Source organism: Salvelinus namaycush, chromosome 3 (assembly GCF_016432855.1).
Source record: "Salvelinus namaycush isolate Seneca chromosome 3, SaNama_1.0, whole genome shotgun sequence".
Lineage (NCBI taxonomy): Eukaryota > Metazoa > Chordata > Actinopteri > Salmoniformes > Salmonidae > Salvelinus > Salvelinus namaycush.
This window is the reverse complement of record NC_052309.1, coordinates 41,238,585-41,265,491: the sequence shown is the minus strand read 5'-3', so window position 1 is coordinate 41,265,491 and position 26,907 is coordinate 41,238,585. Positions and strand designations below refer to the sequence as shown.

Below are 26,907 nucleotides of genomic sequence, written 5' to 3'. Positions count from 1 at the left end.
CTCGCGATGCCACCCTTTGTTGGCTCTCTTGGGGAGGGGTTGGAAATGGGAAATTTCCAGCTATTATGAGTCGTCCTCCCCTCAGCAACCTCAACTGAGATGTACCATACATTGGTTAATAAAACAAACGGTCACACAATGATTACACAGACCATTGACTTGAATATCTGTGCACATTTATTTAGATAAGCACACACATTTTTAAACATGATCATTTATGTGACACATTTCAAGTATGCTAATGCATAGAACTAGAATTCTAAGCATATGACATGTAGCTAGTTCATTCATTATTCAGGTAATGTGCAGGTCAAATCTATATACAACATAAGTGGATTGATACAAAGACATTACAGAATCACTGGTTGATACCACACTATCTAGGCAAAATGTCTCACCAGCCACAACATGCACATTTCTGGCAGTCACCTTGAAGAGAAGTGTATTAAAGACATTAATAATGATGTTTGTGGGTAGCCAAATTCAGACTTCAAAAAGTATAGTGTGAGATGGACTACATTTTTATAAGTAAGGGATAATCAACGAATGGCTATGCGTTCTATAGAAGATAATGAACAATGTGTAAGGTGTGTTCCACTATGCCCTAGCTGAGTGGAACTGACCGTCCATGGAGTTGCAATATTTTACAGAGGATGCATAGAGCCCGGAGTTGATTATCTATTTTAAACCATGGCTATAATTTAACACAGTTTCCACTAGAAATGTGTTGGTAGAAATGTGTTCAACATCCACTGAAGTTCCTAGTAAGTTTACTAGACAGCCACAGTAGTTGCTATGGTAACCAAACATACACATGTTAGTTTAGCTAACCAAACCATCAGTCCTAGCTTGCTATTATGAACATCAAATTCAACAATGCCAATGGTTTTCAATTCGACTTTTGGTTTCAAAACCAGCTCAAACAAAACATGTAAGCATGAACTATAGCGATTTAATTATACGTGCTGATATACATAGGGAAATAATGCACGCTTGAGAATGCCCTTCAAGCCAATCAGAAAAGAGTATTCAACAAGGCCATGGTATAAAACCCAAATATGAGATGGCATGACACATCCCATTTGGAATAAATACATGCACACAGCATTTCAAGAAGGCACAACAAGGAATAAAATGCATCTATCTGTACACTCCCAGTATCAATAAGCCACATTTATTTCAAGAGTTAGTCTTCTTTTAAAAAATACAAATTCTAACTAAGATAAGTTTGCAAATTACAGAGTGCTCAAAGACATTACACATAAATCAAGTGCATACAAACAAAATCCACCCAACAACCCTTCATTCTGAACCTCTGTGCTTGGACCAGGGTTGTGTTTATTAGGTGCCAAATTGAAGAAAACAGCAACTACCTGTACAATAAGTAATGCTCATATTCATTGCACGTTGCAAAAACGTTTTCCGTTATTTCACCTAATAAACACAACCCAGATGCACAGACGTGTTAAGGAACATGCATCAGAACACGATCACACATTCATGAAACTCCTGGCATAGAAACAGAAACTAGCAACACATCTCTTACTGGTGTTGCGACAGGAGCATGACTGATTCATCTTGACTAAATATTGTGGCATCCTGAACTACAGAACAAAGCACGATGGGTCAGGGACCCCATTGCAGCTGGGTATAGTAGTTTATTCTTAGCTTGAGCAGCAGACAGCAAAACACAGAACCTAAGGGCTTTTCACACAACGGAGTTGAACCAAGCCGAGCCACACAAATCAACTGTGCTAAAAAGGACAATCTGAAAATAAAATATCAGAGCCAGCCCAGCTTGGTTTGGGTCAGCATGATAGTGTGAAAAGGGTAATAGTGTACAGTTGCAAGCTGTTGTATCCATTGTGCCCTGTGGCCCTCAAGTGTTCCTCTTGGTGTGGATGAGTAGGTCCCTCTGCAGGTCTGCCTCCAGGCTTCCCGCCCCCACCTTGCTGCCCGGCGGGTCGGTGACCAGGGTTAGCTTGTTGAACACCCCACGGCCAAAGTAGTCCGCCACCACGGAGAAACCATCATTGGAGCACCGCAGCTGAAATGCATAGAAATAAGTGAGCCAGGATAAAGAAATGATAGCGTACACATCAGTTCTGAAAAAAAAGGATGATCTTTTGTGTTAAATTAGCTTTCCTCTTATAGTAGTGAACTTTATATTGATCTTTGGGGACTTGATAGATTAAGTGTTGCACTATTACTACGTCTTATTGAATGACTATTGACTACTACAGTATATAAAACTTTGTTGTAGTTTCAAGTCATGTGCCAATAAAACATACTTGAACACAAAAGAGGGAGCGAGAGAGAACAAGAAAAGGCAAGCAAAGAGGGTATTTTCACTTTAGTCACCCCCCTCAGCAGTTACCACAAAATATCAAATCAAATGTTATTAGTCACATGTGCCGAATACAACAGGTGTAGTAGACCTTACAGTGAAATGCATACTTACGAGTCCCTAACCAACAATGCAGTTTAAACAAATACAGATAATAAAAATAAATAATAATAAAAATAATAATAAAAATAAATACAAGTAATTGAAGAGCAGCAGTAAAATAACAATAGCGAGACTATATACAGGGGGGTACTGGTACAGAGTCAATGTGCGGGGGCACCGGTTAGTTGAGGTAGTATGTACATGTAGGTAGAGTTATTACAGTGACTATGCATAGATGATAACAACAGAGAGTAGCAGCGGTATAAAAGAGGGGGGGGGTGCATATAGTCTGGGTAGCCATTTGATTAGGTGTTCAGGAGTCTTATGGCTTGGGGCTAGAAGCTGTTTAGAAGCCTCTTGGACCTAGACTTGGCGCTCCTGTACCGTTTGCCGTGCGGTAGAAGAGAGAACAGTCTATGACTAGGGTGGCTGGAGTCTGACAATTTTTAGGGCCTTTCACTGATACCGTCTGGTATAGAGGTCCTGGATGGCAGTAAGCTTGGCCCCAGTGATGGTAGTGCGAACAGCCCAGTACCTCTGTAGTGCTTTGCGGTCAGAGGCCGAGCAGTTGCCATATCAGGCAGTGATACAACCAGTCAGGATGCTCTCGATGGTGCAGCTGTAGAACCTTTTGAGGATCTGAGGACCCATGCCAAATCTTTTCAGTCTCCTGAGAGGGAATAGGTTTTGTCGTGCCCTCTTCACGACTGGTGTGCTTGGACAATGTTAGTTTGTTGGTGATGTGGACACCAAGGAACCTGAAGCTCTCAACCTGCGCCACTGCAACCCCGTCGATGAGAATGGGCGTGCTCGGTCCGCCTTTTCCTGTTGTTCACAATCATCTCCTTTGTCTTGATCACGTTGAGGGTGAGGTTGCTGTCCTGGCACCACCCGACCAGGTCTCTGACCTCCTACCAATAGGCTGTCTCGTCGTTGTCGGTGATCAGACCTACCACTGTTGTGTCATCAGCAAACTTAATGATGGTGTTGGAGTTGTGCCTGGCCGTGCAGTCATGAGTGAATAGGGAGTACAGGAGGGGACTGAGCACGCACCCCTGAGGGGCCCCTGTTTTGAGGATCAGCATGGTGGATGTGTTGTTACCTACCCTTACCACCTGGGGGCGGCCCATCAGGAAGTCTAGGATCCAGTTGCAGAGGGAGGTGTTTAGTCCCAGGGTCCTTAACTTATTGATGAGCGTCGAGGGCACTATGGTGTTGAATGCTGCGCTGTAGTCAATTAATAGCATTCTCACATAGGTGTTCCTTATGTCTAGGTGGGAAAGGGCAGTGTGGAGTGCAATAGAGATTGCACCAACTGTGGATCTGTTGGGGCGGTATGCAAATAGGAGTGGGTCTAGGGTTTCTGGGATAATGGTGTTGATATGAGCCATGACCAGTCTATCAAAGCAATTCATGGCTACATAGGTGCTACGGGTCGGTAGTCGTTTAGGCAGGTTACCTTAGTGTTCTTGGGCACAGGCACTATGGTGGTCTGCTTAAAACATGTTGGTACTACAGACTCGGACAAGGAGAGTTTGAACATATCAGTGAAGACACTTGCCAGTTGGTCAGCGCATGCTCGCAGTATACGTCCTGGTAATCCATCTGGTCCTGCAGCCTTGTGAATGTTGACCTGTTTAAAGGCCTTACTCACAACGGCTGCGGAGAGCGTGATCACACAGTCTTCCGGAACAGCTGGTGCTCTTATGCATGTTTCAGTGTTATTTGCCTCGAAGTAGTTTAGCTCATCTGGTAGGCTCGTGTCACTGGACAGCTCAACAAACACACAAAGAAGAAAGTGTAGTGACTAGGGCTGTCAGTGTGTGTTTCACCTGTCTGGTGAAGTGGTCATGCAGGTCTCGTTTCTGGTCCTGGGCCCGCAGCATGTCCATGACCTTCCGGTTTTCCGGTGTGCAGGTGGGACACTCGGCCTCACTCTCGGCGTAGCTCTCAAAGCAGTGCTGGTGGAAGGAGTGACTGCACAGAAAGTGAACAGAGGGCAGCTCGAGGGGGCTGTTGCACATGCTGCACTTGGTCTTCTGGAAAATCTTTGCGCTGTGAGAGAGAAAAGAGAAAATCAGTACAGTTTCATGTAATGGTCTTCGTGAGGTCAAATCAAGCATTCAAAATACAGTAGGGCTTGACATTAACTTTTTTTAGCCATTTGTTCTTTGAACAAGTAGGACACATTGTTTACTTGTCCAAAAGCTCAAGTCACTTGTTCCCCCCCAAAAAAGGTCTGTAAGCCCATGGGCCAAAAAAGTGACAAGATTGTGTAGTATGATGTTAGGAACCACTTCACAAAATAAAAATTATTATTAATCACTGGTATTGACAATAGAAAGCTGCTGGTCTCTGATCCCATGTATTATATCACCTGCCACTCACCTCCATCTGGAGCGCTACTGGATGTGCAGGACTTTGATCCAACCCTGTGCAAACATCCCCGAGTCAGCTTATCAAGGTCCTGTTGAGCAGCTGATTTTTTTTACAATCTGGTGTGTTAGAGCAGGGCTGGAGCAAAATCCTGCACACCCAGTAGCTCTCCTGGACTTTCCTGGAGGATTGTTGGCCACCCTGCAACATTACAATTCCAACCAAATACTATTTGTCTTCAGGGATCAAATGGCTAAGGTGGGTGACTTCAAAGCAAAGTATCTAACTAAAACAAGTTAATCTATACTGAACAAAAATATGAATGCAACATGTAGTGTTAGTCCTATGTTTCATGAACTGAAGTAAAAGATCCCAGACATTTTCCATACGCACAACAAGCTTATTTCTCTCAAATTGTGCACACATTTGTTTACATCCCTGTTAGTGAGCATTTCTCCTTTGCCAAGATAATCCATCCACCTGACAGGTGTGGTAATATCAAGAAGCTAATTAAACAGCATGATCAATACACAGGTGCGGCTTGTGCTGGGGACAATAAAATACCACTCTAAAATGAGTAGTTGTCACACAACGCCACAGATGTCTCAAGTTGAGGGAGCGTGCAATTGGCATGCTGACTGCAGAAAAGTCCACCAGAGCTGTTGCCAGAGAATTGAATGTTCATTTCTTTACCATAAGCTGCCTCCATCGCTTTATCAAATATGTCAGTACGTCCAACCGGACTCACAACCACAGTCCACGGGTAACAACTTCAGCCCAGGACCTCCACATCCAGCTGCTTCACCTGCGTGATTAGCTGAGACCAGCCACCCGGAGAACTGATGAAACTGAGAAGTATTTCTGGCTGTAATAAATCCCTTTTGTCTGGAAAACTAATTCTGATTGGCTGGACCTGGGAGGGCATGTGCCTGGCTCCCCACCCACTGGGGAGCAAGGCACATGCCCTCCCAGGTCCACCAATGGCTGCACCCCCTGCCCAGTCATGTGAAATCCATAGATTAGGGCCTAATTAATATATTTCAATTGACTTATTTTCTTATATATAAACTGTAACTCAGTAAAATCATTGAAATTGTTGTATTTATATTTTTGTTCAGTATATTTACAAGGCTAGAATATTACGTTTTCATGGGAGACCTTGACAGCATAGGAGTTACTTGTCAATTAGGTTTTTCTTTTAGGTACTTTTTACCCCTTTTTCGGGATATCCAATTGGTAGTTAGAGTCTTGTCCTATCACTGCAACTCCCCTACGGAAATCGGGAGAGGCGAAGGTCGAGAGCAATGCTTCCTCCGAAACAAGACCCTGCCAAGCCGCACTGCTAGCTTAACCCGGAAGCCAGCCACACCAATGTGTCGGAGGAAACACCGTCTAACTTGCGACCGAAGTCAGCTTGCAGGCGCCTGGCCTGCAACAAGGAGTCGCTACAGACATTTACATTTACATTTTAGTCATTTAGCAGACGCTCTTATCCAGAGCGACTTACAGTAGAGTGCATACATTTTATTACATTTTACATACTGAGACAAGGATATCCCTACCGGCCAAACCCTCCCTAACCCGGACGACGCTATGCCAATTGTGCGTCGCCCCACGGACCTCCCGGTTGCGGCCGGCTGCGACAGAGCCTGGGCGCGAAACCAGAGACTCTAGTGGCGCAGCTAGCACTGCGATGCAGTGCCCTAGACCACTGCGCCACCCACTGCGCTACAGCGCGACGGGACAAGGAAATCCCGGCCGGCCAAACCCTCCCTTAACCCAGACGACGCTGGGCCAATTGTGCACCACCTTATTGGTCTCCCGGTCACGGCCGGCTGTGACACAGCCTGGGATTGAACCTGGGGCTGTAGTGACGCCTCAAGCACTGCGATGCAGTGCCTTACGCTTTGAACACACAGACCGTGTCATTGCGCAAAATAGTACGCATCATATGTATGCAACAAAAGTTCAACATTCAATTTGAGATTTACTATGCAATCTGATATGTCAAATCAGTTTTCTTGATCTTTTGATCTTGTGTGAAAATAATGTTCCATACACTAATCTTCACAGGAAACCTACTGATCGTAACCGTTTGTCGAGGGCTGACAGTTGTCACCCACTTCCCTTGAAAGATAGTTTGCCCTACAACCAATTCTGTCGAATCAAAAGGATTTGCAAAAAACAATCAGATTTCGACAGAAATATAGCTGAGACACAAAGAAAATTCAAGGAGCGGGGGTACAAAAATGATCAGATCAATACTGCCATTGAGAAAATTCAAAACAAAAACGAGACATGACCTTTTTCAAGGTCAGTCTCGTAAAAAAAACATTATTGCGTTCTAACTACCCGCTATTCAAAGTGCTCTGAACAAATTAAGGGAATCGTTCACAAACATTGGCACATTCTTACATCCGATGATAGTCTCGGTAATGTGTTTTCAGACCTTCCCTTGGTCGTATTCTCGCGGGGCAGAATCTCCGAGACCAATTGGTACACTGATTTACCACCCAAAGATATCCCTGCACAACGTGTATTTGCGCCCCTACTGGATGGAAACTACAAATGTAATGGCTGTGCTCAATGCAATGGCACTTACAAATGTAGATCCTTCAAACACCCCCAAACAGGGAAACAGATCCCAATCAAAGGTGTTATTACGTTCTCCACAAGGCAGTTTATCTTATAACTTGCCCTTGTGGTAAAAATGATGTGGGTAAAACAAAGCACGTATCTCAGAGCATCGTAGCGCCATTAGGTGCAAAAACTTGACTTACCCAGTTGCGGCCCACTTTTTTGAAGCAAACCACTCGATTTCGTCTCTGCGTTATATTAGCATCGAACATGTCACCCTCCCTAGGAGAGGGGGTGACCTCGATAACTTATTGTTAAAACGAGAGGCTGCCTGGAACTAATTTAAAGACCCTTGCTCCCTTCGGTCTCAACGTAGACTTTGATCTGAAGCCATTCTTGTGATTGTGACTTTGCCATTGTAATTGTTTGTAGGCTTATGTCTAAATTTAATCTATGATCGTAAGCAAGATTCTTTTGTTTTTGGTATGTTCTTTGCATGTCATTTTAATATTTGAGAATTAACCAATGATATTAGGCCATACTTGGCCATGATTACAGACACCTGTGTGTGTGTGTGTGTGTCTTTTGACACTATATAAACGAGTCACCCTGCAGTGTTTGATTATACCCTGATGAAGACACCTTGCCTGTCGAAACGTTGGACATAAAAATGTTGCATCTGAGCTCCTAGAGTGTGCGGCTCTCCTTTATTTTCAACTTCTACCATTTCTGTCAAGCTGTCTATGCATACAGTTTGACGCATATGTTCGATAAACCCAATGTATGCACTACACCGAACGCACTGCAACTGCCTCTGCAACGCAATACTGCAAGAAATTTGAGATTTGGCAAACGCAGCGTTTCATTGGAAATGAATGTAATTCTGGTTCTTAGCGTTAGACCGCTGTGCCACTCAAAGCCAATTAGGCTATTCTAAGATTATTATTTTTTTACATTGCCAGAAGTAAATGGCCCGTATTGAATAGAGGAGAATGGCAGCTTTCCAACAATGTCAGAACACATTTTCAACACCCAATTTTGAGAGCTTGAGTTTTACAAATCGGAGTATGCAGCATTGGTTTCATCAACTGTGCACCCCTATCAACTGCGTGTCGGCCATTTGCAGTTATACACGAGTACCGGTGGAAAGTTTTAGGACATGACAATTACATTAATATATGCAAATAGCTAAATAGTTACCTAGCGAAACAGCCAATTCAAAGCATATTGTGTAGTTTGGCTGGTTATCTAGTTAGTCTGTTGTATTCCAATATTTTACCTGCTGCTGCAATCTCTCTTTCTCTGGCAACAGCCCACTCGCACACACACAGGTGATGCAAACACCATGACTTTTCCAGGATTTTCTGTGCTGACATAAAATATGCTATAACTCACTAACTAGCAATGATCAACTCACGTTGGTCTAAAAAAAAAAAAAAAAATCCTGTGACTGCAGGATTGAAAGACCGCTCGTGCAGGTCAATGCAGGCCTACAATAATTCTACTCCAATGCGCTCTGCAGAGATTGGGAGGACAGTGCGCTACACATCGCATTCGGAGGACACTTTGATCCAATTGTGATTGGAAGAACCTAATTGTTTGTCATTGTGATTTGAGTGTTTTTTTTGGCCATTCAGACAACTTAAATCTATAATCTGCTTGTCCAAAAAATGTTTTACATGCGCCGGGCAAGCGTTAATGTGGAGCCTTGTACAGTAACAATTTGCATCGAAGTGCAGCCACCAAACAAATTGAGATTGTGTTTCTTAGACACTTCTCACCCCTTATACATGTCAGATGAACTGGATGGATGGAACATGGAGGAAACTCCACTTGTGAACAAGACCCAGCTCTAGGGGATAGGTGTTGTTTTAGAACTGGACTTGGGTTAGGATGGTCCTGTCCCTCACCTGCTTCTGAGTTCCTGGATCTCGGCGCGGAGGTGGGCCGTCTCCTCACGGTACTGGCGGATCTTGCGCTCATCGTCCTCAATCTGCTGGCTCTCCCTCTGCAGCTTGTTGATCAGGTAGTCTTTGATGACCGACAGCGTGGCTGTGGAGTTGTGTGCCAGCGTCTGCACCACTGTGGACCAACACGTGCATAGACATGCGTGCACACAAACAAACTTAGCAACAGTGCCCAATAAAATGATCCCACTCTGCTATAATAATGCTCCAAGTAATTTTCCTATGAGCATATACAGTACCTTCAGAAAGTATTCACACCCCCAATGACTTGTTCCACATTTTGTTGTGTTACAGCCTGAATTCAAAATGGATTAAATATATTTTTGTTCCTCACCCATCTACACACAATGACAAAGTGTAAATACATTTTAGACATTTTTAAATTAAATACAGAAATAACTCATTTACATCAGTATTCACACCCAAGTCAGTACATGTTAGAATCACCTTTGGCAACGATTACAGCTGTGAGTCTTTCTGGGTAAGTCTAAGAGCTTTGCACACCTGGATTGTGCAACATTTGCCCATTGTTCTTTTCAAAATTCTTCAAGCTCTGTCAAATTGCTTGTTGATCATTGCTAGACAACCCATTAAGTCTTGCCATAGATTTTCAAGCAGATTTAAGTCAAAACTAACTCTGCCACTCAGGAACATTCACAGTCTTCTTGGTAAGAAACTCCTGTGTAGATTTGGCCTTGTGTTTTAGGTTATTGTACTGCTGAAAGGTGATTTCATCTCACAGTGTCTGGTAGAAAGCAGACTGAACCAGGTTTTCCTGTAGGATTTTGCCTGTGCTTAGCTCAATTCCGTTTATTTTCTTATCCTGAAAAACTCCAATCCTTAACAATTACAAGCATACCCATAACATGATGCTGCCACCACTGTGCTTGAAAATATGGAGTGTGGTACCCAGTAATGTGTTGTATTGGATTTTCCCAAAACAGAACACTTTGTATTCAGGACAAAAAGTTTTTTGCAGTATTACTTTAGTGCCTTGTTGCAAACAGGATGCATGTTTTGGAATATTTTTATTCTGTACATGCTTCCTTCTTTCACTGTCAATTAGGTTAGTATTGTGGAGTAACTTAACGGAGGCTGGCTCAACAACATTGTTCTCCTATCACAGCCATTAAACTTTTAAAGTCACCAATGGACTCATGGTAAAATCCCTGAGCTGTTTCCATCCTCTCCGGCATCGGAGTTAGGAAGGCCACCTGTATTGATACACTATCCAATGTGTAATTAATTAGTAAAGGGATATTGGATATCAGCCTCTTTTTTTATCCATCTACCAATAGGTGCCGTTCTTTTTGAGGCTTTGGAAAACCTCTGGTTAAACCTGTGTTTGAAATTCAGTGCTCGACTGAGGGACTTCACGGATAATTGTACGTGCAGAGTATAGAGTTGAGGTAGTCGTTCAAAAATCTATTGCACACAGAGTTAATCCATGCAACTTATGTGACTTAACAAAGGGGTTGAATACTTATCAACTCAAGACACTTCAGCTTTTCATTTTTAATAAATTTGTTACAAAAAAAATGAACAATTCCACTTTGACATTAATTCAGGAATTGCATGTAGGCCAGTGACAAAATCTAAATTCAACCCATTTTAAATTCAGGTTGTAACAACAAAATGTGGAAAAAGTCAAGGGGTGTGAATACTTTCTGAAGGCACTTGTGGGTTAAGGTTCACTTAACCTGGCAAGTTTATCATGGATGTGCGCATGTGACGTCAAAATAGAACTGAACACTCTAGCCAGTGAGACATTCAATGACAGGAAGTGGAGGCAAAAGACCCCAAAGAAAGTTTGAGTTTCTTTTAAGTTGGTGAGGTCTGATATAATTCAGGCAGTGATTAGTAGGCAAATCTCTACAGAAAGCCCCAGAGTCTTCATCTATAGAGAAGGAGAAATACAGAGGAAAACTGCAAATATAGCCACTGGCTCACGCTCACCCAATAGGGGAGGCATCAGGTTGTTCTGGTCAATGTGCTCCAGGACTTGGCTGATGTAGGCCTTGCAGTCCTCCTCTTTGCGGGCAAAGTATCCCAGCGCCTGCTCCCACAAGCATACTTCCTGGTCGCCGTAGCGCTTGCAGGCCTCTACCACTTTGCCATACTCCTCATTCTGCATGTGGTAGTGCATGATCTGCTGGTACCTAGAGAAAGAGGGACATCATCAACTATATCAATCAAATTACATCATTGACAATATCAGTACACCAATAAAGTCCAAAAAGTCCAGTGGTTTAAAGTACTTGTGTAAAAATACTTTAAAGTACCACTCAAGTCATTTTTTGGGGTATCTGTACTTTACTATTTATATTTGACAACTTTTACTTTACAACATTCCAATAGAAAATAACGTACTTTTTACTCCATACATTTTCCCTGACACCCAAAATAACTTTTTGAATGCTTAGTAGGACAAGAAAATTGTCCAGTTCACACACTTATCAAGAGAACATCCCTGGTCATCCCTACTGCCTCTGATCTGGCGGACTCATTAAACACACATGCTTGGTTTGTAAATTATGTTGGAATGTACTGATGGCTATACGTACATGCATATTAAAAAAACAAGAAAATGGTGCCGTCTGACAGCTTAATATAATGGAATTTGAAATTATTTATACTTGCACTTTTGATCCTTAAGAATATTTTAGCAATTACATTTACTTTTGATACTTAAGTATATTTAAAAGCAAATACCTTTACTCTAGTAGTATTTCACTTGGTGACTTTCACTTCAGTCATTTTCTATTAAAAAGTTATCTATACTTTTACTCAAGTATGACAATTGGGTACTTTTTTCACCACTTCCAAAGTCTGCACCTGTTCACTCTCCCTCATGAACTTTAAAGCATTGGCTCTGGACGTTAAATGGTAGACACTCAGGTTACACCAATCGCATGGTTTTAAATCCACTGGGGGGAGTGAACGAGTGTAAACTTCAGGCAGAAGCAGAAATATTGGAATTGGGATCATGTGTTTCGGACTGGAGAGGTTTAGAGACAGGAATACTAACAGTTTGCCCTTCTCATAGAGGTACAGGACCCCTTCTTTGAAGTTGTGCATCTGGCACAGAACGAGGGCCTTGTCAAATACGGTGTTGTCGCTCCTCAGCAAGGATAGTGCTGCCCCCTGCAGGACCTTCTTCCTCTGCCAGACAAAATAGAAAGAGGACAGTCAGACAGATCAGACAAAACCAAACATTTGATACTCCAGACAAAAAGGTAAGGAAAGGTGTTTGTTCTGAAAATGTAATAACTAATAATTTAGGCTGCAGGTATGTCACCTAATATGAAACATTTGTTAAAGGTATATCTATGTGAGTTTAGGTCGTTTGAGTGAGCACGTGGCAGTTTTCCGTACAAATTATTGTGTGTGTGTTCCCATCACCTCAGAGTCTTGTTCATGTGCCCAGTCCTGCAGCCGTAGTTCTAGCAGTGTGTCATACACTCCCTGAGAGGAGAAGGGCTCCACCTCAATCATGTGCTCCAGGAAGGCCCTTAGCTCCCGCGGGTTATTAGCAAACACAGAGATGAACTCCTCTGAATTTGCCTGGGAGATAAAGGTAAGTACAGTGAGTGCTAGTACCACCATTATTATCCATGATACATGCATTTTATCACCATTGTATCATCATTACCATTAGAAGTAGTACCATCCTTATCAATATAAGCTGTATTACTTACACGTAATTGATAAAGCCACTTTAATTAGAGAAAGGATCTCAAGTCCAAAGTGCTAATGCTGCTAGACTAGTAACGCTAGGACTAATGTGTTCAGCTGCCCGGGAGGTGAGGCCGCCCGTTAAGGTTAACCGCTAACCTTCTTGGCCACCGCCGGGCCTCTGTCCAGACTGTCTCTTTCCATGGCATCCCGGCTGGGCTGGTAGTCGGTACACAGGCCCTTGAGAAGCAGTGTGGTGCCGTCGGGGACATGGTGCATCAAGGTCTTGCCGTAGCGTTTCATGTTGCTCTCTGCCTGGTCGAAAGGAAGTCGTCCAATGTAGCGCAAAGCCTCCTGGTAGTTCTGTATGGAACATAGATGGAGACAAAGGGGTTTACAAAATGATTTTATCAGGGACAAAATTAAGAGATCTGGCAGTTAGGCCATGTAAGCAGGGGGGACCCGGTGTCCATTTATCTAGCTCAGACAGCTCATCTTAACACTACTACATCCACTATTACTTTCTAGTCTCTTTCACCTTCAGGTCCTCAAGCTGGATCTTCAGGTACCACTTGTGGTGCTGGTGCCTCTCGGCCAGGAAGACTGCGTGACTGTGGTAGCCTGCCTGGCGCAGCACCTTGATGGCAATCTCCACGTCGAAGTGGACCTCGCTCTCGCTGCTCTGAAGGGGGTCGAACGGGAAAGGAGATGTCAGAGCGTTGAGACCTTCTGTGCATGATGTCATACATACAGTATCTGTCGATTCATTGTCCATATTAGAGGTCGACTCGGAAATCGGAATGGCCGAATAATCGGGGCCGATTTCAAGTTTTCATAACAATCGAAAATCGGTATTTTTGGGCACCGATTTGCCGATTTTTTTATTTACACCTTTATTTAATCTTTATATAACTAGGCAAGTCAGTTAGGAACACATTCTTAATATTCAATGACGGCCTAGGACGGGGCAGAAAGACAGATTTTTAACCTTGTCAGCTCGGGGGATCCAATCTTGCATTGTTTACATTGCACTCCACGAGGAGCCTGCCTGTTAGCGAATGCAGTAAGCTAAGGTAAGTTGCTAGCTAGCATTAAACTTATCTTATAAAAAACAATCAATCAATGACTGTCATTGCTCCAATGTGTACTTAACCATAAACATCAATGCCTTTCTTAAAATCAATACACAAGTATATATTTTTAAACCTGCATATTTAGCTAAAAGAAATCCAGGTTAGCAGGCAATATTAACCAGGTGAAATTGTGTCATTTCTCTTGCATTCATTGCACGCAGAGTCAGGGTATATGCAACAGTTTGGGCCGCCTGGCTCTTTGCGAACTAATTTGCCAGAATTTTACGTAATTATGACAACATTGAAGGTTGTGCAATGTAACAGGAATATTTAGACTCATGGATGCCACCCGTTAGATAAAATACGGAACGGAATAAACGTTTTGTTTTCGAGGTGATAGTTTCCGGATTAGTCAAAGGTATATGGTTTAGAGAGAAATAGTCGACGTGTTATAATTCCTGTAATAACTTGCGGCTGAATTTGAAAGGGGTTCCTTCGTTATTTTACCGTTCATGTCTTCCATAGAGAATGTCTTGATCTACTTCAAATAAGGTCTGTGTTTCGTGCAGGCTTAAACCGCCTCGACGTTTTGATACCCGTGTAAATCTCACTAGGATAAGGTAACGTTTGTCAACATATTTTCATAAATCCACTCTACAAAAACATTTATCTTCGCTTATATTTAGCCAATATTGATCAGAGTTACCTTGTCCTATGGATATCTACACAGTTATAAAATTGGCAAGGTGGTGTAAGCCTACACGAAACACAGACCTTATTTTAAGTGAATCTAAAAATATCCTATGGAATAAATGAAGGAACCGCTTTTCAGATTTTGCTAGGTGTCATGGGAATTATGACTCCAACTTTGGTTGTCAATTCTTACCATGCCCATTATTAAAATAGGATTTCCTGCATATAGAAATTAAAGTTTTTGTTTTCAACATTCATCACAGGTAACTTAAACTCTGAGCTGTGTGCGTGTGTGTGTATTTATGTATTATATTAGGTAAAAAAAAGTGTTCATTGTTCATTCAGTATTGTTGCAATTGTCATTATTACAAAAATGTGTGTGTGTGTATGATATATATATATTAAAAAAAATATATGTTTTTAATAAATCGGCCGATTAATCGGTATCGGCTTTTTTTGTCCTCCAATAATCGGTATCGGCATTGAAAAATCATAATCGGTCGACCTCTAGTCCATATACAGCAATAGGTTTTCTATCATCATTTTCGAATCCAAAATAGTATTCTGAAACCCTGGAAACCTTCTCAGGGCAATGATTATGATCCTGGAGAGCTACTCAGTGTGTATGCTTTTGTTCCAGGCCATCACTCACATCTGCTTCGACTACTCCCAGACTTAAGTTTGGACTAGAAATCGACATATTAAATCGGCATGGCCGATTAATTAGGGCCGATTTCAAGTTTTCCTAGCAATCGGGAATCAGCCTTTTGGGACACCGATTATGGCCGATTACATTGCAATCCACGAGGAGACTGCATGGCAGGCTGATCACCTGTTATGCGAATGCAGAATCAAAAGGACCTTGTGGCTGCAAGGAGGCAAGGTACGTTACTAGCTAGCATTAAAATGAACTTATAAAAAAATATATATATCTTCACATAATCACTAGTTAACAACACATGGTTGATGATATTACTAGGTTAACTAGCTTGTCCTGCATTGCATATAATCAATGTGGTGCCTGTTAATTTCTCATCGAATCACAGCCTACTTCAATTTCGCCAAATGGGTGATGATTTAACAAAAGCGCATTAGGGAAAAAAAGCACAATCCTTGCACAAATGTACCTAACCATAAACATCAATGCCTTTCTTAAAATCAATACACAGAAGTATATATTTTTTTAACCCTGCATACTTAGTTAAAAGAAATTCATGTTAGCAGGCAATATTAACTAGGGAAATTGTGTTACTTCTCTTGCGTTCAGTGCAAGCAGAGTCAGGGTATATGTAGCAGTTTGGGCCGCTAAAAACTGTGAAGATTTTTTCCTAACAAAGACCGTAGTTAATTTGCCAGAATTTTACATAATTATGACAGAAGGTTGTGCAATGTAACAGCAATATTTAGACTTGGGGTTGCCACCCATTCGATAAAATACGTAACGTTTCTGTATTTCATTGAAAGAATAAACGTTTTGTTTTCGAAATTATAGTTTCCGGATTTGACCATATTAATGACCAAAGGCTCGCATTTCTGTGTGTTTATTATATTATAATTAAGTCTATGATTTTATATTTGATAGAGCTGTCTGACTGAGCGGTGGTAGGCAGCAGGCTAGTAAGCATTCATTCAAACAGCACTATCCTGTGTTTGCCAGCAGCTCTTAGCAATGCTTGATGCAATGCTCTACATGACTTCAAGCCTATCGACTCCCGAGATTAGGCTGGCAATACTAAAGTGCCTATAAGAACATCCAATAGTCAAAAGGTATATGAAATACAAATGGTATAGAGACAAATAGTACAATAATTCCAATAATAACTACAACTTAAAACTTAACTGGGAATATTGAAGACTCATGTTAAAAGGAACCACCAGCTTTCATATGTTCTCATGTTCTGAGCAAGGAACTTAAACATTAGCTTTTTTACATGGGACATATTGCTCTTTTACTTTCTTCTCCAACACTGTGTTTTTGCATTATTTAAACCAAATTAACCATGTTTCATTATTTATTTGAGACTAAATTGATTTCATTGATGGATTATATTAAGTTAAAATAAAAGTGATCATTGTTCATTCAGCATTGTTGTAATTGTCATTATTACAAGCGTAAACAGTTGAAGTCGGAAGTTTACATACACCTTAGCCAAATACATTTAAACTCAGTTTTCCACAATTCCTGACATTTAATCCTAGTAAAAATTCCCTGTTTTAGGTCAGTTAGGATCACCACTTTATTTTAAGAATGTGAAATGTCAGAATAATAGTAGAGAGTGATTTATTTCAGCTTTTATTTCTTTCATCACATTCCCAGTGGGTTAGAAGTTTACATACACTCATTTAGTATTTGGCAGCATTGCCTTTTAAATTGTTTAACTTGGGTCAAATGTTTCAGGTAGCCTTTCACAAGCTTCCCACATTAAGTTGGGTGAATTTTGGCCCATTCCTCCTGATTTAACTCCTGGTGTAACTGAGTCAGGTTTGTAGGCCTCCTTGCTCAAACAAACTTTTTCAGTTCTGCCCACAAATCTTCTATAGGATTGAGGTCAAATCAAATCAAAGTTTGTCACATGCGCTGAATACAACAGGTGTAGGTAGCCCTTACAGTGAAATGCTTACTTACAGGCTCTAACCAACAGTGAAAAAAAGGTATTAGGTGACCAATAAGTAAAGAAATAAAAACAGTAAAAAGACTGAAAAATAACAGTAGCGAGGCTATATACAGTAGCGAGGCTATATACAGGCACCGGTAATTCGGGCTGATTGAGGTAGTATGTACATGTAGATATGGTTAAAGTGACTATGCAAATATGATAAGAGAGTAGCAGTAGTGTAAAAGAGGGGTTAGAGGGTGGTGGGACACAATGCAGATAACCTGGTTAGCCAATGTGTGGGGGCACTGGTTGCTCGGGCCAATTGAGGTAGTATGTACATGAATGTATAGTTAACTTCTTATGGCTGGGGGCAGTATTGAGTAGCTTGTATGAATAAGGTGCCCAGAGTAAACTGCCTGCTACTCAGGCCCAGAACCTAAGATATGCATATTATTAGTAGATTTGGATAGGAAACTCTGAAGTTTCTAAAACTGTTTGAATGATGTCTGTGAGTGAGTATCACAGAACTCATATGGCAGGCAAAAACCTGAGAAAAAATCCAACCAGGAAGTGGGAAATCTGAGGTTTGTAGTTTTTCAAAGCTTGGCCTATCGAATACACAGTGTCTATGGGGTCATTTTGCACTTCCTAAAACTTCCACTAGATGTCAACCGCCTTCAGAAACTTGTTTGAGGCTTCTACTGTAAAGGAGGGGCTCATAAGGGCTCTTTGAGTCAGTGGCCTGGCAGAGTGCCACAAACTCTAGTAGCTCTCGTTCCATGGCTTTTCTACAGACAAAGGAATTCTCCAGTTGGGACATTATTGAACATTTATGATAAAAACATCCTAAAGATTGATTCTATACATCGTTTGATATATTTCTACAAACTGTAATGGAATTGTTTGACTTTTCGTCTGGACTAAGTGTGCCTGCGCGTCGTGAATTTGGATTTTTGAACTAAACGCGCAAACAAAAAGGAGGTATTTGGACATAATTATGGACTTTATCGAACAAAACAAACATTTATTGTGGAACTGGGATTCCTGGGAGTGCATTCTGATGAAGATCAAAGGTAAGTGAATATTTATAATGCTATTTCTTACTTCTGTTGACTCCACAACATGGCGGGTACCTGTATGGCTTGTTTTTGTGTCTGAGCGCCGTACTCAGATTATTGCATGGTGTGCTTTTTCCGTAAAGTTTGTTTGAAATCTGACACAGCGGTTGCATTAAGGAGAAGTTGATCTAAAGTTCTATGCATAACACTTGTATTTTCATCAACATTTATGAGTATTTCTGTAAATTGATGTGGCTCTCTGCAAAATCACTGGATGTTTTGGAGGCAAAACGTTACTGAACATAACGTGCCAATGTAAACTAAGATATTTGGAAATAAATATGAACTTTATCGAACAAAACATACATGTATTGTGTAACATGAAGTCCTATGAGTGTCATCTGATGAAGATCAAAGGTTTGTGATTCATTTTCTCTCTATTTCTGCTTTTTGTGACTCCTCTCTTTGGCTGGGAAAATGGCTGTGTTTTTCTGTGACTAGGCACTGACCTAACATAATCAGATGGTGTGCTTTCGTCGTAAAGCCTTTTTGAAATCGGACACTGTGGTGGGATTAACAACAAATTTATCTTTAAAATGGTGTAAGGAATTGAGGAATTTTAATTAAGAGATTTGTTGTTTGAATTTGGCGCCCTGCACTTTCACGGGATCTCAGCCGAAAGAAGATAAAGTGACTGTGCATATATGATAAACAGAGAGTAGCAGCACAGCAACGTAAAAGAGGGATGGGGGGGGGGGGGGGGCACAATGCAAATAGCCCGGGTAGCCATTTAATTACCTGTTCAGGAGTCTTATGGCTTGGGGATAAAAACTGTTGAGAAGCCTTTTTGTCCTAGATTTGGCACTTAGAGAGAACAGTCTATGACTGGGGTGGGCTGGGGTCTTTGACAATTTTTAGGGCCTTGCTCTGACACCGCCTGGTGTAGAGGTCCTGGATGGCAGGCAGCTTTGCCCCAGTGGTGTACTGGGCTGTACGCTCTACCCTCTGTAGTGCCTTGCGGTCGGAGGCCGATCAACTGCTGTACTAGGGCAGTGATGTAACCAGTCAGGATGCTCTCGATGGTGCAGCTGTAGAACCTTTTGAGGATCTGAGGACCCATGCCAAATATTTTTAGTTTCCTGAGGGGGAATAGGCTTTGTCATGCCCTCTTCAAAACTGTCTTGGTGTGTTTGGACCATTCTAGTTTGTTGGTGATGTGGACACCAAGGAACTTCAAGCTCTCAACCTGCTCCACTACAGCCCGGTCGATGAGAATGGGGGCGTGCTCGGTCCTCCTTCTCCTGTAGTCCACAATCATCTCCTTAGTCTTGGTTACGTTGAGGGATAGGTTGTTATTCTGGCACCACCCGGCCAGGTCACTGACCTCTTCCCTATAGGCTGTATTGTCGTTGTCGGTGATCAGGCCTACCACTTGTGTCGTCTGCAAACTTAATGATGATGTTGTAGTCGTCCCTGGCCATGCAGTCGTGGGTGAACAGGGAGTACAGGATGGGACTGAGCACGCACCCCTGGGGGGCTCCAGTGTTGAGGATCAGCGTGGCAGATGTTGCTACCTACCCTCACCACCTGGGGGCGGCCCGTCAGGAAGTCCAGGATCCAGTTGCAGAGGGAGGTGTTTAGTCCCAGGATCCTTAGCTTAGTGATGAGCTTTGAGGGTACCATGGTGTTGAACGCTGAGCTACAATCAATGAATAGCATTCTCACATAGGTATACCTTTTGTCCAGGTGGGAAAGGGCAGTGTGGAGTGCAATAGAGAGTGCATCATCTGTGGATCTGTTTGGGTGGAATGCAAATTGTAGTGGGTCTAGGGCTTCTGGGATAATGGTGTTGATGTGAGCCATTACCAGCCTTTCAAAGCATTTCATGGCTACGGACGTGAGTGCTACGGGTCTCTAGTCATTTAGGCAGGTTGCCTTCGTGTTCTTGGGCACAGGGACTATGGTTGTCTGCTTGAAGCATGTTGGTATTGGACTCAATCAGGGACATGTTGAAAATGTCAGTGAAGACACCTGCTAGTTGGTCAGCACATGCCTGGAGCACACGTCCTGGTAATCCGTCTGGCCCCGCAGCCTTGTGAACGTAGACCTGTTTAAAGGTCTTACTCACGTCGGCTACGGAGAGCGTGATCACACAGTTGTCCGGAAAAACTGATGCTCTCATGCATGCCTCAGTGTTGCTTGCCTCGAAGCGAGCATAGAAGTGATTTAGCTCGTCTTGTAGGCTCGCGTCACTTGGCAGCTTTCGGCTGTGCTTCCGTTTGTAGTCTGTTATAGTTTGCAAGCCCTGCCACATAAGACGAGCTTCAGAGCCGGTATAGTACGATTCAATCTTAGCCCTGTATTGACGCTTTGCCTGTTTGATGGTTCGTCTGCATAGCAGAATTTCTTATAAGCTTCCGGGTTGGAGTCCCGCACCTTGAAAGTGGCAGCTCTACCCTTTAGCTCAGTGCGAATGTTGCCTGTAATCCATGGCTTCTGGTTGGGGTATGTACGTACAGTCACTCTGGGGACGACGTCCTGGATGCACTTATTGATAAAGCCAGTGACTGATGTGGTGTACTCCTCAATGCCATTGGAAGAATCCCGGAACATGTTCCAGTCTGTGATAGCAAAACAGTCCTGTAGTTTAGCATCTGCTTCATCGACCACTTTTTTATAGACCGAGTCACTGGTGCTTCTTGCTTTCATTTTTGTTTGTAAACAGGAATCAGGAGAATAGAATTGTGGTCGGATTTACCAAATGGAGGGCGAGGGAGAGCTTTGTACATGTCTCTGTGTGTGGAGTACAGGTGATCTGGAATTTCTTTCCCTCTGGTTGCACATTTAACATGTCGATAGAAATGAGATAGAACTGATTTAAGTTTCCCTGCATTAAAGTCTCCGGTCACTAGGAGCGCCACCTCTGGGTGAACGGTTTCCTGTTTACTTATTTCCTTATACAGCTGACCCCCCTCCTTCCTGAGCGGTATGACGGCTACGTGATCCCATGGTGTTTATACCGTACTATTGTTTGTACAGTTGGACGTGTAACCTTCAGGCCTTTGGAAATTGCTCCCAAGGATGAACCAGACTTGTGGAGGTCTACAATTTCTTTTCTGAGGTCTTGGCTGATTTCTTTTGATTTTCCCATGATGTCAAGCAAAGAGGCACTGAGTTTGAAGGTAGGCCTTGAAATACATCCACAGGTACACCTCCAATTGACTCAAATTATGTCAATTAGCCTATCAGAAGCTTCTAAAGCCATGACATAATTTTCTGGAATTTTCTGAGCTGTTTAAAAGGCACAGTCAACTTAGTGTATGTAAACTTCTGACCCACTGGAATTGTGATACATTGAATTATAAGTGAAATGATCTGTCCGTAAACAATTGTTGGAAAAATGACTTGTGTCATGCACAAACTAGATGTCCTAACCGACTTGCCAAAACTATTGTTTGTTATCAAGAAATTTGTGGAGTGGTTGAAAAACGAGTTTTAATGACTCCAACATAAGTGTATGTAAACTTCCAACTTCAACTGTATATTTTATATATATATATATATATATATATATATATATATATATATATATATATAAAAATCGAACAATTAATCAGTATCTGCTTTTTTTGGTCCTCCAATAATCAGTATCGGTAGTGAAAAATCATAATCGTTCGACCTCTAGTCTGGACCATGATTATCTGAAGCCCCGGAATGAAAGCCTGCACACACCGTTAACTAACCCTTGGCTTACAGTTTAAATGCTAACCTTGATGAACTCTTCAAGCTTAGAGCTGTCCTTGAGCTTGGTGTAGCAGTTGAGCAGCAGGGTGGTGTGGTCGGCATTGGCCAGCGACTGCCGGTGCAGGGCCTGGAGGTAGGCCGTCAGGTTGTGGATCCTCTGAGCATCCAGAAACTTCCGGATTACGTAAGAGGGCTCCAGCTTCCTGATTGTGCTGAGGGAGGGAGGGGAAAAAGGTTGCGTTTTCAATTGACATTTTATGGAACACAACGGCAGAGGCTTTTGGTACTGCCTTCTGTCTGCATTCAGTACTTACTTCAGGCAGCCAGTCTACTCCCATTGTTGGAGCACAAAACCCATTTTCTCTTTTAATTAAACACAGGTAGGTTTTCCATTTCATTGTTTTTCCTGTGATACCAACATGTTCGATTTAAAGCAATTGAGTTGGGAAAGCCCACCTTGCCTATACAACGGTAGTGGGAACACTGACCTCTTACACATCCCCACCAAGAATCCAACTGACTATCTAAATGCTTAAGGACTAGCAAAAAAGCAACTTGTTGATCATGTTAACAGGAATTTATTTGTTTAAGACGAGGGTGGGTAGCTTTCAGTACATCCAAGTTCGTAAACATAGCTGCAAAGAAACCACTACTAAGGGATACCAATAAGAAGAGACTTGCTTGGGCCAAGAAACACAAGCAATGGACATTAGACCAGTGGAAATCTGTCCTTTGGCCAAATTTGAGATTTTTGGTTCCAACCACCTTGTCTTTGTGAGACGCAGAGTAGGTGAACGGATGATCTCTGCATGTGTGGTTCCCATCGTGAAGCATGGAGGAGATGGTGTGGGGGTGCTTTGCTGGTGACACTGTCAGTGATTTACTTAGAATTCAAGGCAAACTTAACCAGCATGGCTACCACAGCATTCTGCAGCAATACGCCATCCCATCTGGTTTGCGCTTAGTGGGACTATCATATGTTTTTCAACAGGACAATGACCCAAAACACATCTCCAGGCTGTGTAAGGGCTATTTGACAATGAGGGAGAGTGATGAGTGCTGCATCAGATGACCTGGCCTCCACAATCCCCCGACCTCAACCCAATTGAGATGGTTTGGGATGAGTTGGACCGCAGAGTGAAGGAAAAGCAGCCAACAAGTGCTCAGCATATGTGGGAACTCCTTCAAGACTGTTGGAAAAGCATTCCTCATGAAGCTGGTTGAAAGAATGCCAAGAGTGTGGAAAGCTGTCATCAAGGCAAAGGGTGCCTACTTTGAAGAATCTCAAATATATTTAGATTTGTTTAACACTTTTTTGGTTACTACATAATTACATGTGTTATTTCATAGTTCGTAGAATAATAGTGAAGACATCCAATGTAGAAAATAGTAAAAATAAAGAAAAACCCTTGAATGAGTAGGTGTCCAAACTTTTGACTGGTACTGTATGTAGTATTATTATCTATGTAATATGAAGTTGAAGTTAGATACATCAACCCCTGGGTGAGATCATACCGGATGTACTGTTGGATGGCTCCATCGTGGTCCCCCTTCACGTAAAGGTGGTCACCGTACTGCCTGAAGATCTCAGACAGCCCGTCACTGTCCAAGTGCTGGCTCTTAGCCAGGTTGATGGCCATCACAAACAGATTCTTCTTGAAGAGCATCTAAAGACAGATTGAAGCGTTAAGTGCCTTGCTTAAAGGCACAATGGTAGTAAACAATACTTGGGATCTGAAACCTGTAGTCTTCTAGTTTCCAGTTCAATCTGGTGCCGAGTTGAACATAATACATTGGAGGGGAAAAGAAGGCATGATGTCAGTCAGCGTATTTTGGGCTAACCTCTAGCTTGGTCTGAGTGTCTTTCTCCTGCAGCACAAACATCTTTCCATCCCGAGTCAGGATGTAGAAGGAGCCCCATTCGGCCAGAACGTCGATGATGTCATCAAAGGAAGCGCTGTAGGCAATGAACTTGTTGTCCAGGTCGTAGATTGTCAAGATTTGTTTCTCCGAAGGAGATGTCTCTCTACTCCCAAATTCAGACCTGAGTACAGAACTTGTATTCAATGCATTGTCATAGGAGTTAATATATCACCTAAACATATGCATGTTTGGTTGAATATTTAAGGGTTGTTCTTCTCAAAAAACAACTTACTGTTTTATTCTTTCTACTTACAGTCAACATATATTGATATAGTATAAAATGACTTGTTTCATTTCAATAAAAAAAGGAAATGACACTTGGCTAACCGTTGAACTTTATAAGGACTCATACTGACCCTGGCCTTGAACCTTAGGGGACCCGTTCAATAGAAATGGCTGCTGTGCCACCATCAGAGAGTTGTTCTTACTTGTTGGGAGACTTGGTGTCCCTGGTGAGCAGCAGGAGGTAGCCCCGGTGCCAGTGGGCCAGTAGCTTGTGCCCGTCGAAAGCGAAACAGGGCCCACGTTCATCAGGCTGGTAAAGGTACACACACTCGTCCCCCGCGACAATAAACTGGGAGTCCTGGGAGGGGTCTGTGAGCGCAGAGCAACGCAGCGCACAGCCGTGGGTGTCCAGTTCCAGTTTAGGGTACTCCTTCACCGACAAAGTGTAGCACTAGTCATGGGGTGGAAACAACACCAAATGAAACAGAAGCAAGTTAGTGCTCATGCTCCAAGGGAAAAGTAGTATGGCGACAGGCATGGGGTCAATGCCATTTCAAATCTATCAATTCAAATCCTCCTTGAAAATATGACACTTTCAAATATTGAATTGTAATTTACATGAATAACCTGAATTGATCTTATACTTGTTTCTATGGACTACATTTATCAGAGTGACATTTGAAGAGCTCAAATGACTTACGTGGACTTTTTCCAGAGTGGCAACAAATAAGTGAGTGACTTTGCACTGCTGACGGAAAGCGAGGCCCGTGATTGGACAGGTGCCCTCATGCAGTGTCAGGGTTTTACTGTGCCTGTCCCGGGTTATGTCACCCTTTGTCAACACCACACTGCCATCTGTGAAGCCTGCAATGACATGGGGATTATCAATTTATAACAGGGCGCAAACATAAATGTCAAAACCAATTCTAAACTATAGGCGACATAGGTAGTACTGAAGAAATGCCACTTACCAATGGCCATAAAGTTTAGGTTCTCGTGTACACTGAGGCAGGACACCTCTGTTGGTTTGTTCCCAGGAATTGCTGGGAATATTCTGGTACACAGAGGATTCCCGCTGTCACGCTTGTCCAGATTCCATACCTTCACCTGGCAAACAGTAACACAGCTGGGTTTCTAGTAACAGTTCACAAATAACTAGCAAGGAAACTAAAGTACTGTCTTTTGATAGTCACTATTAAATATATCCTACTAAATGTCTTACCAGGGGGTTAATTCCTTGCTCGTCCTGCCCAACCGTGACCAAAATGCTGTGCTGCTTGAGCTGGTATAGGTGGGTCACTCTCAGTTTGTAAGCCTGAAAGGAGGACAACTGTAGGGAGCGTGTCAAAAACCAGATCTGACCGTCCATATGTAATTTATTCTGGTTCAAGGAAGCATCATTTTAGATAAAGAGAGACAAATGGCAATTTGCATGGTTAGGGATAGAGGAGACAATTACAAAGGCAGGGCCATGTTCGAATACTCTTAAAATGTATATAAATTAGCCATAGGAATAAGAAGTGTAATGAATACAAGCAATGTAAATATGTACTCTTCTTAGTCGTATGACTAGCATGTATAGCAATAATAATTCCCTTACTTGCAGCTAGCCAATGAGCATAATTTGGCTATATAAACTCAATTTCATTAACGTTATTAGTTAACTTGCTTAAAATAACTAGACTGCTTGAGAGGGATGTCTGGGTAGCAAGTTCGTTAGCTAGAATTGACCAACTAAATGAACTATGCTATGTTAACGTCATGGAAACCACTGAAAGGATATCTCCAAGAACGATGTGACCCCGGCCCGAGTCACATGCAGATATGCCAACGGGGAGGACGAAGTTCTTCCCATTATCTCCAGCGTCCTTCACGGTCTCTTTATCAAAAAACACAAATCGTCTCCACTGTAAGAACGCAGCCATTTTCTTTGCACTGTCTGTATCCTCAGGGAAGAAATCATGTGATACACATCACAAGTCATGTGAGAGAGGGGGAGGAGGAAGAAGAGTATTGTAAATTATATATATTTTTTAAATAAAATGTCAATCAACACACGAAATAAATATGTTTATCAATGTAGGTGGCAGGTAATAAGGGTGAGTGTCACAAAATAAAGTGGTTAACTGTTGATCATGTTCATTTTGAAATATCACCCATTCATTAGTGTTTTCCCCCGCACTTATTTATTTTATGTATTTGACAGGGACAATGCACATCAACTAACATTTCTAGAAATGTGCCAGATTTAGCCCGTTGGCTAATTTTCATCTGTAGTCCCTGGGTTACATATTAAAAAAACATTTAGCGTCACAAACATTACTTACATAAAGTAAAGCTAAGAACTCGTTCAAATCAAGAAAAACACGTACCAGTAAGTAACAGATGGATCAATCAATCAGTAATAAAAAATAAAAAAATTACATTGACTTCCACATTGTTTTGACTACAACAACTAGTACTCAACGACAATAGGTCCCCTTAATACAATGTCATATAATTTACGCCCATTAATTGAACGTGGACCAATCACATATTGACAAAAATGTT

General features: G+C 42.1%; 1 protein-coding gene across 2 annotated transcripts; it reads right to left on the bottom strand.

The window, feature by feature from the left end:
* Positions 1-159: 159 nt before the first annotated feature.
* Positions 160-26,846, bottom strand: vps11 (VPS11 core subunit of CORVET and HOPS complexes). 2 transcript variants are annotated; one of them, XM_038977133.1, is made up of 17 exons: positions 26,730-26,846; positions 26,141-26,296; positions 25,580-25,728; positions 25,329-25,464; positions 25,058-25,221; positions 24,561-24,808; positions 24,052-24,253; positions 23,725-23,876; positions 22,235-22,421; positions 13,583-13,726; positions 13,204-13,407; positions 12,772-12,933; positions 12,398-12,531; positions 11,326-11,528; positions 9,313-9,484; positions 4,282-4,504; positions 160-2,047 (listed from the first exon to the last, which is right to left on the bottom strand). In XM_038977133.1, exons 2-17 carry the CDS (start codon positions 26,280-26,282, stop codon positions 1,880-1,882), a joined length of 2,790 nt encoding a protein of 929 aa, XP_038833061.1. In that variant the 5' UTR covers positions 26,283-26,296; positions 26,730-26,846; the 3' UTR covers positions 160-1,879. The 2 variants fall into 2 exon arrangements, with proteins under 2 accessions (XP_038833061.1, XP_038833070.1); XM_038977142.1 differs by having other exon boundaries at positions 26,141-26,303; positions 26,730-26,808.
* Between the last annotated feature and the right edge of the window lie 61 nt (positions 26,847-26,907).